This window comes from Elgaria multicarinata, chromosome 6 (assembly GCF_023053635.1).
Source record: "Elgaria multicarinata webbii isolate HBS135686 ecotype San Diego chromosome 6, rElgMul1.1.pri, whole genome shotgun sequence".
NCBI classification, from domain to species: domain Eukaryota; kingdom Metazoa; phylum Chordata; class Lepidosauria; order Squamata; family Anguidae; genus Elgaria; species Elgaria multicarinata.
In genome coordinates, this window is record NC_086176.1 from 96,893,562 (window position 1) to 96,911,222 (window position 17,661).

At 43.7% G+C, this 17,661-nt stretch overlaps 1 protein-coding gene across 3 annotated transcripts in view; it reads left to right on the plus strand.

Moving 5' to 3' along the window:
• HMGCS1 (3-hydroxy-3-methylglutaryl-CoA synthase 1) overlaps positions 1–17,661 on the plus strand; it is a 32,760-nt gene that overhangs the window by 6,744 nt on the left and 8,355 nt on the right. For 2 of the 3 annotated variants that reach the window (XM_063128123.1, XM_063128122.1), the window contains exons 2-5: positions 13,300–13,757; positions 15,898–16,023; positions 16,488–16,652; positions 17,396–17,564. In XM_063128123.1, coding sequence (XP_062984193.1) covers positions 13,310–13,757; positions 15,898–16,023; positions 16,488–16,652; positions 17,396–17,564 — 908 coding nt within the window. In that variant the 5' untranslated portion in view covers positions 13,300–13,309. Of the gene's footprint in view, positions 1–5,593; positions 5,666–13,299; positions 13,758–15,897; positions 16,024–16,487; positions 16,653–17,395; positions 17,565–17,661 lie in introns of those variants that run through there. The other variant, XM_063128121.1, reaches the window with a different exon arrangement.

The window sequence follows — 17,661 nt, forward strand, 5'->3', positions numbered from 1 at the left end:
TTGGACGGTGTCCAGAAGGTGTTTACTGCACAACTTCACAACTATTGGTCTTTCGTGTTTCACAGGGTTCTCTCTTGTCCCCCATGTTTTTTAATATCTACATGAAAATGTTGGGAGAGGTCATTTGGAACTTTGTCCACCAATACCAAGGAAGCATTTAATACATTTGAATGTTGCCTGGGTTTGATAATGGGCTGGATGAGGGTGGCTAAACAAGACTGGGGTGTTATTGGTCAGTAGAAAGTATCGAAGCAGGTATCAAGATTCAACCAGTTCTGGAAAGGGTTGTATTCACTTGAAGGCTTGGGTCGATAGCTTGGGAGTGCTCCTTGATACTGTGTGCTGTGAACTTTCTCCAAGTGGTTTGACTTGGCAGCAATTATCCTTGCTTTCATTACATTCCTTTTTGATTATTGAAATATTGGGCTACCACTGAAGAGTGTCCAAATGCAGCAGCAAGGTTACTAACAGGTGCACAGAACTTGGATACATGTCTCACCTGTCCTGAAAGCTCTGCGCCAGTTGCCAATTGCTTTCCAGGCTCAATTCAAGGTGTTGGTTTTAACCTTTACATCCTTAAACCGCTTAGGACTTAACCATCAAAGGGATAGTGTTTTTCATAATGAACCTGCCCCTTTGATAATGCAAGAATGAGAGCAACGTTGCCCATAGAAGCCCTTTTGTCAGGCACATCCTAGCTGTGTTTGGACAACACAATAGTCAATGGTGGGTTAATAGTCAACTCTACGGTTGATTATCAAGGGGGTTCTCCCCACCCAACATGATTACAGTCAACCATGGTGTGGGCTAAGGCCAGCATCAAGTTGACTATTACTCAGCAATGTGTTTGATTGACACATCCCACACCCTCTTTCCCCCCTCAGTCCTCCTGCTGGTATCCCTGCTGGTATCCCATCAACCATTGCGAGTTCTGCTGGCTGGACTAGAGCAGCCGCTGCTGCTTTGGTTGCTCTTGCCAGGGGACTCTGCAGTTCCAAAAATAACCAACTGTGTGTGACAAAATAGTTAACGATGTCTGACACATGACAGGATAACCAACGGTTCAAATAGTCAACTCTGCACAGCCCTAGTTATCTGCATTGGTTATTTCGACAGAATAACCTACCATGGTGTGAAAAAGTCCCGAAAGATGACACAATAACCCACAGTTGACTATTCAACCTACCATTGGTTATCGTATCGTCTGAACCCAGTCCCTGTGTCACTCCCAAACTATGGATTGCGCTCCCTCAAGAACTACAGCTGACCCCCATTCTCTTGGGTTTTACAAAGGGTGTGAAGACACATCTTTTTAATTTAGCCTTTTAAATTATGTAGTAGCTTTAATGTTTTGCTACTTTTATTGTTTGTTTTTTAATACATTATTATTTTTAATTATTGTCTTTTTAGCAAATGATGCAGTAGGTTAATAAAAAATAAAAAATGTTAGGGGATTTCCCCTGATGGTTATAGAACGGAAAGGAAAGGAGCAAACTGGGAATAGGAGACACATTTGGACTCCAGTAGACAAAACCAGCCGCATAAGCCAAAGTGGAAGCTGGTAAAAACTTTAAGATAAGCCTGTTACAGGGTGAGGCTAGAGTTCAAAGACAAAACATTGTCTGTCTATTCCTAATTCCGTTTCCAGCACGTCTGTGGGAATGTTGCAGAGGGATGCACTGTAAACCCAACTGAGGGCCAAGACAGATATGATTTTGGATAGCTGTGATCAGAGCTCAAGCTGCTATTAGCCCTGTTGGGAGAAAATAGATATACTTGTATGATACCTCATTCCCCCCCCCCCCCAATGGGGTTATTAGCAGCTGGAAGTTGAATTTAAATTGAGGAAAACAGCATGGAGGGAGGATTAAAAAACCCTTCTTCCAGTGCTGCTACTCTGATCAAAATCTGAGAGTTCTCTTCTGCCCCAGCTGATTTAGATTAAAAATAACTCAAACAAATCCGTTGTATTTGTATTTGGGTATTAGTAGTTATGGACTGGACTTTGCCTCACCTGTACATTTCACTGCTTAGGGATAAAAGGGATTGGTTGCAAACTCTTGGAACTAGATTGGTTTGGAACTATTTCCCCAGCAGCAATAACAACAACACGGAAGAGTATTTGCACAAATTTATTAAAACTTAAAGCTCTTCAGTTGTGATGTAAATGCCAAATGTCTATGAATTGTGCTTTTCTGCTTAAAGAAATTTCTGTGGCTAGCAAATAAAACTAGTAGGTGGTATACTAAGGGCATCATGAAAAGCATACCTTAGTCTACCTGGACATACCAAAACATGCATCAAACCCTTGCCTATCCACAGTGAACAAGTGATATGTAGCTCAGGAGGAAGTAAACAGCAGTCATGCAAAAAAAAATTTAAAAACCTTTTATCTCTTGGGTCTAAAAGAAATGACATGTAGATGTCTTTAATTTATCTTAATGTCTAACAGTTTGCTCCCCATTTCTGAATCAAGAAATGCTCCCAGAGTTGTGAGATGGGGGCCCAGTTTAGATTCTTACCCAACCAGTGGGAATCCTCATGTGGTGGAGGAACAGGCACCCACCCACCCAGATTAATCATTAGCCCAGTTAAAACTTGCATTCTCTATCTTGAGAAGTCAGAGCAGCAAAACTTATGAAAACAATATTTATATAAAAAAAGCACTGATACAATGAAAGCAGCAGCAGATAAATCAGTCAATGCAGAAGAGATACTCATATGTGACATAGGCCTGTTCAGAAGACATCTTTAACCATGGCGGATAAGGCTTTTTGCCTTATTCAATGTGGTTAAAGCTATGGTTTAAGGTGTGATCTGAACAGGGCCATAGACCTACTCTGCAGATATCTGATGCTTCTCTTTCAAAATAGGGTTAGGGATTAAGCCAATTACTCACCTGTGCTATCAGGCATCCACATCATGCTTGCGAGTGTGGCCTGTGTAATGGAGGGGAGGGGGGGCATGTCTGCTGCGCCAGCCTGTAAAATCTCTCACAGGCCAGACAAATATTTGAACCCAGGCTCCAGAAAAAGAGCCAGTATTTCTCTTTGGATTTCTTAACACAAAATGTGTCTTGTCATGTAGCCAAAGAGTTGAGTGTAGGTAATGTCACTGCTTTTCTGTACTTTGTTGCTGTATTGCACAACAGAAACCACTGCAGGATGAGAGCACCTCCCAATAGAATGTGCTTGAAATCCCCCATGTCCTTATCTGAATGAACGACTCTTTGTTATGTCAGCCCAGATTATACTTGTATTCACATAATATAGGCAACCAGTGTAATACCTTCTACAATTAGGTGTGCTGTAGCCACCTCCTAAGAACTTGGCAAGTTACTGTACATGGTTATTGTACATGGGTAAATGGTGGATGTAGCTAATCCACCATTTCCCAGCACAATAGGTTTGTGACTGGAAGTGAGTACAATGGGTGACAACAGGTAACCGCAGAAAGTCACATGCTTGAATGCAATCATGTGGTTAAGTTTCCATATTGAAATATGGTCTTTGTCAAAAAAGGGAGGAAAAATGGCTTGTCTTTTTTAAACGTTTATTTTCTTCTCAAGCAAATATATATAGACAGTTCACACATCACGGTGCTGGCAGGCAGCCATTTTAAATATTCAATTCTTGGCCATGGCTTCTCATGGTGTGTGAACCCTGGGACTGTGGCTTAGGCAAGGGTTATCCAATAGTCCCCAGATTCGCATGACAAGCTGCAGCCAGGCATTTAATTGTGCAAATCCCCCCTTGCACATGTCACAGCCCAGGTCAGTGGCTGGACCCAGTATAGGCCTCCCACAGACAGAAGGGATGTTTCCATCCATAGGAGGCTTCGATCTAGTGGGGAAATCCCACTGGTGGAAGTTGATTTTTATTGATTCCCTTCACCCTACCGGAATTTGCTACAGCGGGTTAGAGGACCTTCTGGAACAATCTGGGAGATTGTTTTAGTGGCTACAGAAGAAGGACAAATCAACAAAGATCACCTCCCTTTACCTAGTGAGGGCATTCCAACCGGAACTCTGTTAAGAGGCTGCTCCAGCTGGCAAAATAAATGCTGGATCCAACCCTATTGCTTCTAAACAAACTTATAGCCTTGCATTTACACTTTCCAGCTGTAAAGTTTATGACCATTTCTTCAAAGCTAAAGAAGCAAGGTTTGAATAGAGAAGGCTGTAACATGCATCTCACCATGGTGTATTGTACATATAATAAGAGCATTTTATCTGCTCATTATTGCATTACATAACACGTCGTGAATTGTGCACCTGTATCTCTTCATCTGACATTACTTATAATCAAGTTCATTTCTTGTAATGTTCTCAGTTTCAACCCACACTCTTACATTCATCAGCAAAAAGTGTGTTAAGAGTTCTCTGATATTATCTATCTATTGGAAGGGGGCAGGGAGAAAGCCACTTATTAAAACCCAACAAAATTGTTTTTCCAGGCACCTAATTGGAGGGAATCTGGTTCAGAAGCCATGCCTATTTAATAGAATTCTCTCAAACAAAACCATTCTGTCAGGTGGGTTCTGCCTTGAAATCCCAACTACAAAGCAAGCACTAAATGCACTTAACTAGCGGGGTACATAGACTAAGCCAAACACTCGATGGTTTCTGGAAAAGGTGTAGAATCACGGGTATTGTTCAAAATCTATTTTAATCCTCATGTAAGTAAGAAAAGCCCACTGACATGCAACAAATAAGATCTTTCGAGTGCAATCTTCCAATCCTATGGTAAAGCAGCAACATGCTTAAATACTAAAAGTCTCCCCCACACTCATCTGTATGTATAACCATAAAAATGCTCATCGATTTCATGTGACGTCCAGGAGCTGCACCTTCAGTCAAAATTTAAATAATCACATGTTGGTCTGTGAAATTGAAAGCCCGCAATAAAGCTCAGTCATACAGCATTGCAATTGCAATCGCAGAAAAGATGTTAAAAGTCAGGGGCTGGCGTTTTGACAATAGTTTTGCAAATAATTTAAAACTTTTTTTAAAAAAATTACTGGTTTCCTGGATAGGTCTTTAGCCCAGGTCAAGGCAAGCAAACGGGGCCCCTCTTTGTGGATGTACACCTAAATTTAAGCGCGTCTGCCTCAGATGTGAAGTGCGCGCACGTGCCAGGAAACCAGCATTGAGTAGCACCGCCGAGTTCAACGGGGGCAACTTGTGAAACAGGCTTCGGGGTGAGTTGTTCCTTTCCAAGGCAGAAACAGAAACTCCCTGCATGACACCTCCGCTGCCTCTTCGTCTCATTCGTTACGGCGAAGGGGTGGAATGTGTAGCCCGCGGCTGCTGCTAATGTTCTGCTTTGTTGTGTTCCCTGTCTGTGCAACAACCTTGCTTAAGTCCACGCTCTGGGGTTGGAGAGCGCATGCGCCTGACGGCTTGCTCCGTGCGCGGGGGTGGGGGCTGGAGGATAGTAGGCGGGGCGCAGAACGCCTAAGCGCCGCATCCAATCGCTAGGAAGAGGGCGTGGCCCGCTGGGACCGCGCTCGCGTCAGAATGAAGGAAGGGGGCGCGGGGGGGGCCATGCATGCCCACTCTCGTGCTTTCAAGGTGACAGCGGCGGTGGGAGTCGGGAAGGCAAGAAGGGCGCACATGCGCGCTACGTTACCGCCGATGCCTGCCGGTGACGGGATTCCACTGTCCGTGAGTGACCGAAGGGCGCAGGGTGGCTTCCCGTAAACAGGCTGGCGGTGGCCTGGCTCGTTCTTCCTCTCTCTCTCCATGTTCTCTGAGGGATGTGGAGGGATCGTCAAGGGGCGCGGGGACGCTGGATGTAGGGGAGGAAGGACGGGGGCTGCCTGGCCGCCTTCTTTCCTCCCCACCCTTCAGTCAAGGCGCTGGGTGAGGGAAACTGAGGCAGAGCCAGGGCCGCTGTGGGGAGATGGAAGTGTGTTTGGGGTGTTCGTGTGTGGCGAATAAGAAGGCTCCCTCAAGAGTGCCGGTGGAAGGACAGAGTGGTGGTGGTGGTGAGCTCCTTTCGTGAGGGAAACCTGATCCTGACTCTCTTTCCACTTTCACTTTTTACTCCACTTCTAGAAAAGTAGGACTCTTGCCTGAGTCAGACCTTTGGCCTATCGAGTGCAGTATTGCCTTATGCGACCCTTGCCCGAATTAGTGACGTTCAGATGTTTTGGACTACAACTCCCAGCATCCCAGCCAGCCATGCCAATTGAGGGATGCTGGGAGTTGTAGTCTGACACAGCTGGGCAAGGCTGACTTACACTGATTGCCGGCAGCTCCCTCTGTTGGACATTGGACTTGGGACCATTCCATGCGCGAAGCACAGGCTGGTCTCAGCTGGGACTTACTCCCATGTAAGTGAGCGTAGGTTTGTGGCTGCAGAGTCTACGTGCGATCCTCCCTCCACTTCCCTTACGTCTTTCATGTAAGATTGCCACCTACTCTTTTCTGGTAATACTCCTGTAGTGTTTTCTACAGCCGACAGAACAGTCTTGGACTGATGAAGGTTTCCTCAGCAGTGTAGGAAGGCTTCATCTCTCTGTCGTGTACCTGTATCCTCCTACATAACTTCCCTTTCAGTTAACGTAGGTGGTTGTTTAGTTTTTATTATTATTATTATTATTATTATTATTATTATTATTATTATTATTTATTTATATAGCACCATCAATGTACATGGTGCTGTACTGAGTAAAACAGTAAATAGCAAGGCCCTGCCGCATAGGCTTACAATCTAATAAGTTTTTAGTGAATACGTTGCAAATAATTGCTGCGTCATGTGTTTGTAACTTCTGTCAGAATTGTGGGGTTGTTAAAACTGGCAGAGCTGCTGTATTTGGACACGTATCTTGTTTGGGCAGTTTTCTGGGGTTTACTGCTCGGTTTAGTGTATGGAAAGTTAATTCAGTTGATAATAGTTGAGTGATCTGTTTTTGTGTGGACAAACAATGCTCTCCCCCTTTTTTGTAAAAGTATTATATGCTGTGAGTCCTAGTATGAGCTTTACGTTTAAACTTTTTCAGCTTGGTCTACTCTGGGTAGACTTTTTTCCCTCCACCGTTTTTCCTAAGAGAGCAAAAGCCATTGTTAAAGGGGGCCTTCCTCAACATGGTACCCTCCAGAAGTGTTGGACTGCAACTCCCATTAGCCCCAGCTAGAATGGCCAAATGTCCAGAATGCTCAGAATTGTAGACCAAAATATCAGAAGTGCATCAGGTTAGGGTTTCTTGTGTGTGTGTGTGTGTGCGCGCATTTGGTGGTGGCTGTGGTAATTTTTTTTCCTCTGGGAGCCAGCAATAAAACAAAACTCCTGTCCCATTGCAGGAGCTGAGACTCAGACACTTACAGTCTCCCTCTGGCACCAAGGAACATAGCAGCAGCCCATGACAACCTCTTGTCTTTGAGAGTGGCACCTTTCAAACAGTGTTGTTTTGCATCCTTCCTTATTCAGCAAACCACTGTATGACTCTTCCAAGATTAAGTGGGGTAAAGGTAAATTGTTTGCTTGGCAGTCACTCTTGCCTGTGGTTTGGAGGCAAGCAGTGCAAAAGAGGTCAGGGCATATAGAACCAAGAAAAGAACATCTTAGAAAATTAAATAGAATGATTTTCTGTGTTCTGGCCCATTGGAGACTAATTAATTTGGGAGGAGTAACAACCTCTTTGGAAAGGCCTCTATTATATTTTAACAACCATTGCCATAGAACCATCTGAATTTCTTAGAGACAATTGTTCAATGGAGAGTTGTAACAAAGCTCTGACCTGTCAGACTGCAGATCACAGGTGAGCAACTGATTAAGATTGTTTTTGTTTATTCCCCAGAACTATTAAGCTTAAACTTCAGCAGTTAAGGAATATATGAGTCACTGTGAGCAGATCCTTAATTGTGATAGGAGAGGTTTCAGCCTTCTGGTCTGATGATCTAGATCAGTGGTTCCCAAACTTTTTCAGGTAACGGCCCCCTTGGTTCCACAAACTCATGACCAGTGCCCCCTGGGATTCCAATGGGGTCGGGGAAGGAGGGGGGAGGGGTTAATGACAGCGGCAAGACCCGAGCGCCCGGCGGGGCCAAAATGCTGCTACAAGAGAACGCATGTGCTTAAAAAGCAGCTCAATCACAGCAGTATCCTAATTTATTTACTTTTTAAAAAAACCTTCAATTTTTTGCAAACCTCTGCTAGGAGGAGGCACTCTGAGGAGGGCTTAAGATGATGAGTGTAGTATATTTGGGTAGGGTCATGCAGGGAGAGGCGCTCCATCAGTCCAAGTTGTCTGGAGCCGTGCTGCCAAAAAGACCCTCTTCAATCCACACATGTATTAATACCGTTTAAGAAGAGTCCTTTTAAGGGTGAATTGAAATGTTTCAAAAGCGCCAAAACGCTAATAGACATACCCTGCTTGGTGTGCCCCACCACACCGGCTGCAAACAGAGGTGTTCGCTCTCTTTTCCCTCCCTTGGCAAGCCTGGGGCGGTGCTTCCCATTTAAAGGGCCCGCGATCCTCTGGATCCTGCTGGTCTGAGTGCCCAAGCTGAGCAGTGGCGGCCAGGTGGAGAAGCTGAGCTGAGGAGTTGAGAATGAAAAAGGGCCTGTACTGTACGCAACCCCTTTAAATGGGAAGCACCCGCTGCAGGCTTGCCAAGAAAAGAGAGCGAATGCCTCTGTTTTGCAGCCGGCGTGGCAGGGCACACCAAGCAGGGTATGTCTCTTCATTAGCGGTTTGGTGCTTTTGAAACATTTCAATTCAGAGTTAAAAAGACTCTTCTTAAATGGTCTTAATACATGTGTGGATTCTTCCCCTATATGGCTTGGGACCAAACTACCTTCTCCCATAAAAATATCCCTGGGTTTTAAGACCTTCTGGAGAAGCGCTTCTCGGAAAAGATCACCTCGAGCACCCCCCTGCCATCCCCTTGCCTCTTAGCACCCCCCTGCCACCCCCTTGCCTCTTAACGCCCCCCTATGCAATCCCACTGCCCCCAAGGGGGCGGTACCGCTGATCTAGATATTTTGTTCTGTTATTAGCCATTTTTATCATCAGCAGAGCTATTTGAGATAGTGTTCCATGTCAATACATACATTTTTTACATCTTGCAAAAAGTTACCTACCTATCCACAAACATATTTTAGTTGTTGAATAACATCGGTGGTTGATTTGGCAAGCTGCTAGCCAAGAAGCAATTAATGCTGTGGTCAAATGCCACAGGACTCCGCTGGTTTTACAGGTTCTCTGTATTGCTTTGTTTCTGCCATAACCATCGGTCGATATAAAGACTGTGTACTGCCTCAATGCAGAAGTTCATCTGCACATGAGTAGCGCTAAAGTGGGGAGCAGGGCTTGTGAGCATGCATGTAAACCTAGCCCAGCAATGTCCATTGCATGCAGATACATAATAGATCTTTGTGTATTCAGCACAAAGATCTGAATTGTACTCTGGAACCTCTTGAGAGTGGCTCAGGACTTCATGGCCTCCATGAAAACCATGGGTCTGTCTTTACTGATATCTGGTCACACTTCCTGGATTTCCTGACTGGGTTGTGACTAAGAGATACTGTTTTATCGGGGTTCCAATCCTTTTTGGAGGGTTGATTTCAGAAGACGCTGCTGTAGGATTCCTCTTTGGCACTGTGGCCATTGGCTTATAGCAGAGATGGGCAGCTTGTTATGATCCAGCACCCATAATTCAAGTGATGAGGGATAATAGGTGTTGTAGGCTATAAGTTGCCTACAGCGTTCCTTAGGGTTCTGTTTTGTTCTCCATGCTAATTGACCCCTACATGAAACTGCTGGGAGAGGTTGTCCAGAGTTCTGGGGTTCAGTGCCACCAGAATGCTGATGGTACCCAAATCTACCTCTCCTTTCTATCTAAATCCAACGAAACTTCCCTCCTACCATATTCTGTTAAAAGACCTCTGTTAGAGACTTTAGAGAGCAGTTGGACCATACTGTACTGGCTATGTGGAATGATAGTCTGACTGAATATAAGGCAACTTCGTATATTCATATGAAGTTGTTTGGCATTTCCCCCTTGCCACCCAGCTTCACATTTAGGAGAAAAATGAAATCCATGCTCATGTAGATATACAAGGCGGCTTTCAATTGCTGTCTGTACACTTGTTCAGCCCGAAAGGCTGCTTTGCTTTAGTTTATTACAGAGGAATTTAGAATAATAATAATTTATTACAGTCGCAAGGCCAGCAAACCAGAGGAACAGCTTTAGATTCCTTTTGTTCTTTAAGGAGCCTTCATTTTCCCCATTCCTCTCTTCTTTGTCCTGGACACAACTACCAGTCGATAATATATTGAAATTAACCAAAGATCTCCAGTATCAATCTTCCCCAACATGGTGCCCTCCAAATGTGTTGGACTACAAGTTCTAGCATAGTAGAACGTTCCAGATGCTAGGAGTTGGTACAACATATCTGGAGGGCGCTGGGTTGGGCAAAGTTGTCTTCTATGCAGAGGAAAACAAGCCCTCTTCAGCGCTAAAGCAGGAATCCTGCTGGGGCACTTTTTAAAAACACCAACACCAAAACCCTGAAGCCTATTTCCTGACCAGAAGGGCGCGTCCTCATGGTGCAGCGTGGAAAGTCTGTGTTATAAGGCTATACATAATATTGTTCTCACCTGGATGACTAGCTCCTTGACTAAATAAAATAGTTTTAGAGTGACTGACATGGAAAATCTTCTGAATAGAACAGAAAAGTTATGCTTGTCTACTACATGTTCTTTCAGTGTAGATGTATACAGACATGTAATGTGAGTTGAAGAATGATCTATATTAGTCTTCCCCAACCTGGTGCCTTCCAGATGTGTTGAATTACAGCTCCCAGCATCTCCAGCCATATCTCTGCTGTTTAACATATACATGAAGCCGCTGGGGGAGGTTATCCGGAGATGTGGACTGAGGTGTCATCAATATGTGGATGATACCCAGCTCTACCTTTCCTTTTCATCAAACCCAGGTGAGGCAGTGACTGTTCTGAACCAGTGCCTGGGCACGGTAATGGACTGGATGAGGTCTAACAAACTGAGACTCAATCCAGACAAGTCGGAGGTACTGTTAGCGGGTGGTTCATCTGTCCGGCGAGGTGATGTTTGCCCTGTCCTGGACGGGGTTGCACTCTCCCTAATGGATCGGGTCTGTAGTTTGGGGGTGCTCTTGGATCCAGAACTGTCACTTGAGGCACAGGTGAACTCAGTGGCAAAGAGCACCTTTTATCAGCTTAGGTTGATATACCAACTACGCCCTTATCTGGACAGAGATAGCCTAGCTACAGTTATCCATGCTCTGATAACCTCTGGTTTGGATTACTGCAATGCGTTATACGTGGGGCTGCCTTTGAAAACGGTCCGGAAGCTTCAGCTGGTACAAAACAGGGCAGCCCACAGGGACTGGCTGGCAAGATCACATTACGCCAGTCCTTTTACAACTTCATTGGCTGCCATTCCAGGTCCGGGCCCGATTCAAAGTGCTGGTATTGACATTTAAAGCCTAAACGGTTTGGGGCCAGGTTATTTGAAGGAACGCCTCCTCCCATATGTACCTGCCTGGACCTTAAGATCATCTACAGGGGCCCTTCTCCGTGAGCCCCTGCCAAAGGAAGTGAGGCAGGTGGCTACTAGGAGGAGGGCTTTCTCCGCTGTGGCACCCCGGTTGTGGAACGAGCTCCCCAGAGACGTCCGCCTGGCACCTACACTGTACTCCTTTCGTCGCCAGCTGAAGACCTTTTTATTCACTCAGTATTTTAACACTTAATTTTAACTTAAATTTAAATTTTACTGTTTTAACTCTGTATTTTAATCTTATATCAATTTTGCTGCGTGGTTTTATCCTGGTTGTGCTTTTATACTGTATTTTGTATTTGTGCTTTTAACCTGTTGGGTGTTTTATTGTGGTTTTAATTTTTGTGAACCGCCCAGAGAGCTTTGGCTATTGGGCAGTATAAAAATGAATTAATTAAATAAATAAATAGGAGTTGAAATCCAACATATCTGAAATGAGGTTGGGGAAGTTTGGTCTGTACTAGACAGGTGCTGGGGAGGTGGGGAAACCTTTCCCCCCTCCTATGTGTAAAGCCAGTTAAAGAGACAGACGTTAGTGGGAAATATATTTATTTAATTATTTTATTTATTTCATTTATATACCGCCCCACAGCCGAAGCTCTCTGGGTGGTTTACAACAGTTAAAAATGGTAAACATTAAAAAATATACAAAAAAGTATACAGCTAACTACAATTGAGTCTATGCTACACAGTCCCAGCCCCACTTCTGTCCAAATGTGTGGAGCTACTTCAACAGTTGTAGCCTCTGCTTTTTTAAAATCAACAGTCCTGCAATCCCATCATCATTCAGTGGTGTGGCCAAAACTACAGCCACATAATCTTTGCTGCAGTTGTCAGATTCCGTTTTTGTCTTATCTTCTCCCCTCCTGGCCCCACCTCCAAATGCACATACTTGCATCAACTTGGAATAGCCTAAGGTAGTCTTCTTTTTTTGATAGTTGCCATATCAGCTGTTAGATTATCAGCGAAACATTGTCAAAACACTTTAACCCTGTGAACTCTTCTGCTGCCCCTTACGCCTGGAACGCTCTCCCAGAACATTTGAGATTAATGGCTGTAGCAGATAGAGATTGAGTGTCAACATATAAGCCAAACTTGGTCCTGTGAATTCATTGGGACTGCTTCCAAACACATGCTCGCTCCAGTGTAGCTAGTGTTTACTGCAGCTGACAAATCTCTCCTCTCTCATCTCACACTATTGCCCCGCTCGTGCTCTTCGCTCCTCTGATGCCATGTTTCTCGCCTGCCCAAGGGCCTCTACTTCCCTTGCTCGGCTCCGTCCATTTTCTTCTGCTGCCCCTTACTCCTGGAACGCTCTTCCAGAACATTTGAGAACTACAAGTTCAATCGCAGCTTTTAAAGCTCAGCTAAAAACTTTTCTTTTCCCTAAAGCTTTTAAAACTTGATGTTACTCGGACTTTAGACTGTTAGTTATACTGTTAGTTTTTCCCTACCCTGTGCCTGTTTACCCTACCCAGTGCCTGTTTGCATTCTCTCCCCCTCCTTATTGCTTTACTATGACTTTATTAGAATGTAAGCCTATGCGGCAGGGTCTTGCTATTTACTGTTTTACTCTGTACAGCACCATGTACATTGATGGTGCTCTATAAATAAATAATAATAATAATAATGGACTGATATAAGCCCCACTGAACTCAGTGCTATAAGCATCTAAGTAAATATGCATAGGCTCAAGCTACACACTTATCTTAGCTCTATTCAAATAAGCAGTGGTAACTTCTTCTTTTTCAGCTACACCACCATGCCTGGATCTCTTCCTGTGAATGCTGAAGCCTGTTGGCCAAAAGATGTGGGAATCGTTGCACTGGAGATCTATTTTCCTTCCCAGTATGTCGACCAGGCAGAGTTAGAGAAATTTGATGGCGTGGATGCAGGAAAATACACCATTGGCTTGGGCCAGTCTAAGATGGGCTTTTGCTCAGATAGGGAGGATATCAATTCACTCTGCCTTACTGCAGTCCAGAAGCTTATGGAGAGGAACAGTCTCTCGTACGACTGTGTCGGCAGGCTTGAAGTTGGAACAGAGACAATCATTGACAAATCCAAATCTGTAAAGACTGTCCTGATGCAGCTTTTTGAAGACTCTGGTAACACAGATGTGGAAGGTATCGATACAACCAATGCATGCTATGGAGGCACTGCTGCACTCTTCAATGCTATTAACTGGGTGGAATCCAGTTCCTGGGATGGTGAGTTCAGTTATCTCAAACAAGCAACATTTCTGAGAAACGGCAAAAGCAAAAAGCAAGGATGGTAAATCATGCCCAAAACCAAATGGGCAACTGGTGTCCAAGGGCTCAGTCTGGCTTTTGGGATCAGTCTTTCTAGCCCACCGTTCCCAAGGGCCTTCATAAAGCACCCTGGTAGTTACCTCCCTTGAAGTCAAGACACAGCAGTTAAAAGGCTCTGCAACACCCAGTTGTCCGGTGTGAACAGCAATGGTATCTTTGGCAGAGTTCTCCCCCTTGTCGATTCCTATGCACCAGCTGAAAGACAGAAATGGGAGTAATGGAAGTGCATAAAAGGAGACCCCTGCTCAGATCTGCTGCTGCTGTAGACACCGTGGAGGAATGAGGGATAAAGAGCCCTTGCCTATGTCTTGGCTGGTACAAATCTGTGGAGTTAATGTTGCTGTCTCTTCAGCCTCTAATCAATTAAAAAAAGGATCCTGCTAAAAATTAGTTGCTGACTTGGGTGCGAAACGGAATTTGATGATTGAACTTTGTCCTTCTAAAATAGGAAATAAGAAACAGAAACACTTATATCCTGGCATGTAGAGATGTGGAATTTAGAAGTTATTAACTACAATCCAGCAAAAAGTCAACATTCCCAACTGTGGAATGGAAACATAACCCTGACTGTCACATCTCATTGATTTCAATGGATTTTGGTGCCAATTAATTTTTGTTCTAGTCTGTTCATTGTTTGCATGACAGACTTTGCAACAAGAAATTATCTTAGCAGGAGTAAAAAAGGCAGAGGCTCTGTATCTTTGCTAGAGATGTGAAGACCCAGAATATAACTTTCCTCAACGGTGTCCTACAGATGTTTTGGACTACAATGGCCAGCATTGCTGATCATTGAGGGTAGTAAGTGCTGAAGTCCAAAATACCTAGGAACTTCAGGTTGGGGAAGGCTTTCCTAAAGCATCAAAGTGAATTTAGATTTGTAAAGAGTGCTAAAAGAATAAGTAATGCTTATTTTTCCTTGTTTCCAAAATTTTTGTTTTTCCTTGGGCGGGGGAGGAAACCCAGGAAAAAGGGGTGTTTTCCCAGGGCTTCAGAATTTCTGGAAATTTTTATCTCTGATCTTTGCAACTGTGCTCCCTTTCATAGGCAATGGCCAGCTTTATCAGGTTATGATATAAGATTTTGCAGATTATGATGTTACACGGGCCACTACCTATGAAAAAAAGCTCGCAATCCTATAAAACTTTTAATAATGTTTTTGTACTGAATCAGCATATCACTTACCTGTAACTTTGAACTGTAACAACTGAAGAAAGAAAAATGGACATGCATTTTATAAACCCATTTGGTTTGAAAAATAAACGCCTGGCTCAGATCTGGGTTCAAATGTTCGCTGCATTGTGGGCTCAGTGAGTACCAATAGGAGAGCCCTGCACTTCTAAGCTGCTTTCATAGGGAGATCTTTATTCATATTGGTAATCTGCAAGCTGTGTGGAGACTGCTGATCCTCAAACTTAGGGTGCAGCGCAAACAAGCTGGTGGAAACAGCATGGGTGGCATAGACTTCCTGGTGTTATTTGCTGACTACTCCAACAGATGCCGTCAGAAAAGACCTCCAGATTGTTCCATTTCTTAAAAATAACTATGTGCATAACAGGATGTGTGTAAAGATGAGCATAATAATGTATGAAGTACTTTGCAAGCTTTAAGTCAGGGGTGTTGAACCTCAGGCCAATTCTAGGCTACCCAGAGTCCCAATCCAACCCCCCCCCCCACCGTTCTAAAAGGTTGAAATGTCTCTTCTAAGGTAGTAAGAGCTTTAAGATGAAATACGCTAGTATTTTTGGTATTTTGGTCAATGCTTTTTGCCTTTGGCTCCAGACCTTTTGCCCCAAGAGCTTCTCTGACATTGAATTTGGCTGAAAGAGATTCCACTTCCCTGTTTGACGTTTTGAGTGTGTTAATTAATGGCTGTAGCAGATAGAGATTGAGTGTCAACATATAAGCCAAACTTGGTCCTGTGAATTCATTGGGACTGCTTCCAAACACATGCTCGCTCCAGTGTAGCTAGTGTTTACTGCAGCTGACAAATCTAGTAGCATTGATGCAAACTTTTCAGTCTTTGCTTGTTGTTTTGCAGGGCGTTATGCACTTGTTGTTGCTGGAGACATCGCTGTGTATGCCACTGGAAATGCCAGGCCAACTGGAGGAGCTGGTGCTGTCGCTATGCTTGTGGGTCCAAATGCACCTCTTATTTTTGAGAGAGGTTCGTTTCCTATCTGTCCTGACTGCAGAATAAATACTGCTCATAGGGCTTGTGCAAGCATTCTATTTCTTACAAGACACCACAAGAGCAAACTAGTGCTAGATTGCCCTTCCCCATCTGTTGAGAGAAATCGTACAAAATGTTTCTGTTCACACTATCAAAACCAGGATCTTGTACATATTCACTCTTCCACTACTCATGTCAGTAAATTGCTTATATAAGCAATTTGTACAAGTGAGCTGGCTGCATTATCATCAGAACCAGTGCATAATAATGCTAAGCGTTCTAGTATTCTGACTTTTTCTGGGCCATATTCAATTATGGAAGAGCTCTTCCATTCTTTGCCACTTCACACTCCCCTTGGTTTAACCTGTGATTCTGCCAAGTGGCACCTTAAGACAGGAAAAGCAACTTAATATTAGATTCAGTGCAGCATCTCCTTCAAGTCTGACTTCTTTCCTTAGGATTGCGTGGGACCCACATGCAGCATGCCTATGACTTCTATAAACCTGATATGGTATCGGAGTATCCTGTGGTTGATGGGAAACTATCCATACAATGCTACCTCAGTGCATTAGATCGCTGCTACACAGTCTATCGCAAGAAAATCCGTGCTCAGTGGCAGAAAGGTAAGTCTTACTAGACAATACTATTGCAGAACCAAAGACTTCCTTACTTTTGTTCTTGGATCCTGTCTTTTCATCCACAGCATTTGGGAAACTATTTCAGACCTAAAACATTTGCCAGCCATAGCTGAAGATTGTGCAAAATTCTTTTATTGCATCTGAATATTTACAAGCATCCTATAGCACATTAATCACACACATAACTGCAGTGCTGAACTACACTGACACAACAATAAAATCAGCAAGAACAACAATGGCAATGGCAGCAATAACAGTACTCATATCATGAAAAGGCCACGGTAAAATAAAATGTTTTCAAGGCCTTCTTAAAAGCCTGCAAAGATAGTGCATGGCATACCTCTGATGAAAGTTTGTTCCAAGGGTGTGGGGCCACTGCAGTGAAGGCCCTCTCCAGTGTAATCACCCATCTAATTGCTCTGACAGGTGGGCAAATGGGAAGGGGCATAGGATTCTCCAAAACCTCCAAGACCAGAGGTTTCCATCTAGTGGGTGATGTCAGGTCACTAATTGTAAGCGTTAACTTCTTAAAACTCTGTTTCAAATGTATTCTAGAGTTGATAGGCTTTGAACAAATAGCAATCTTGCAGCACAACCCTATGCAAATTAACTTGGATATAAGCTCCATTTCATTCAATAGTTCTTACTCCCAAGTAAGCATATGTAGAATCTATAAACTTAGTTAGAATATCACCTATATCTTGTCTTTTCTCACCTTTTCTTTCCAGAGGGAATTGACAAAGATTTTACCCTGAATGATTTTGGCTTCATGATCTTTCACTCTCCATATTGCAAACTTGTACAGAAATCTGTAGCTCGTCTGTTGCTGAATGATTTCCTTAATGACCAGACATCCACAAAAGAAAATGGCGTCTACAGTGGCTTGGAAGCTTTTAGGTAAAACAAATAAATAAAATACTGAAATGCAAGGAAGTTCAAAAAAAGTAGAAATTAGTATCTAGAAGTCCTGCTAAACTCTGTTCTTTACTTTAAC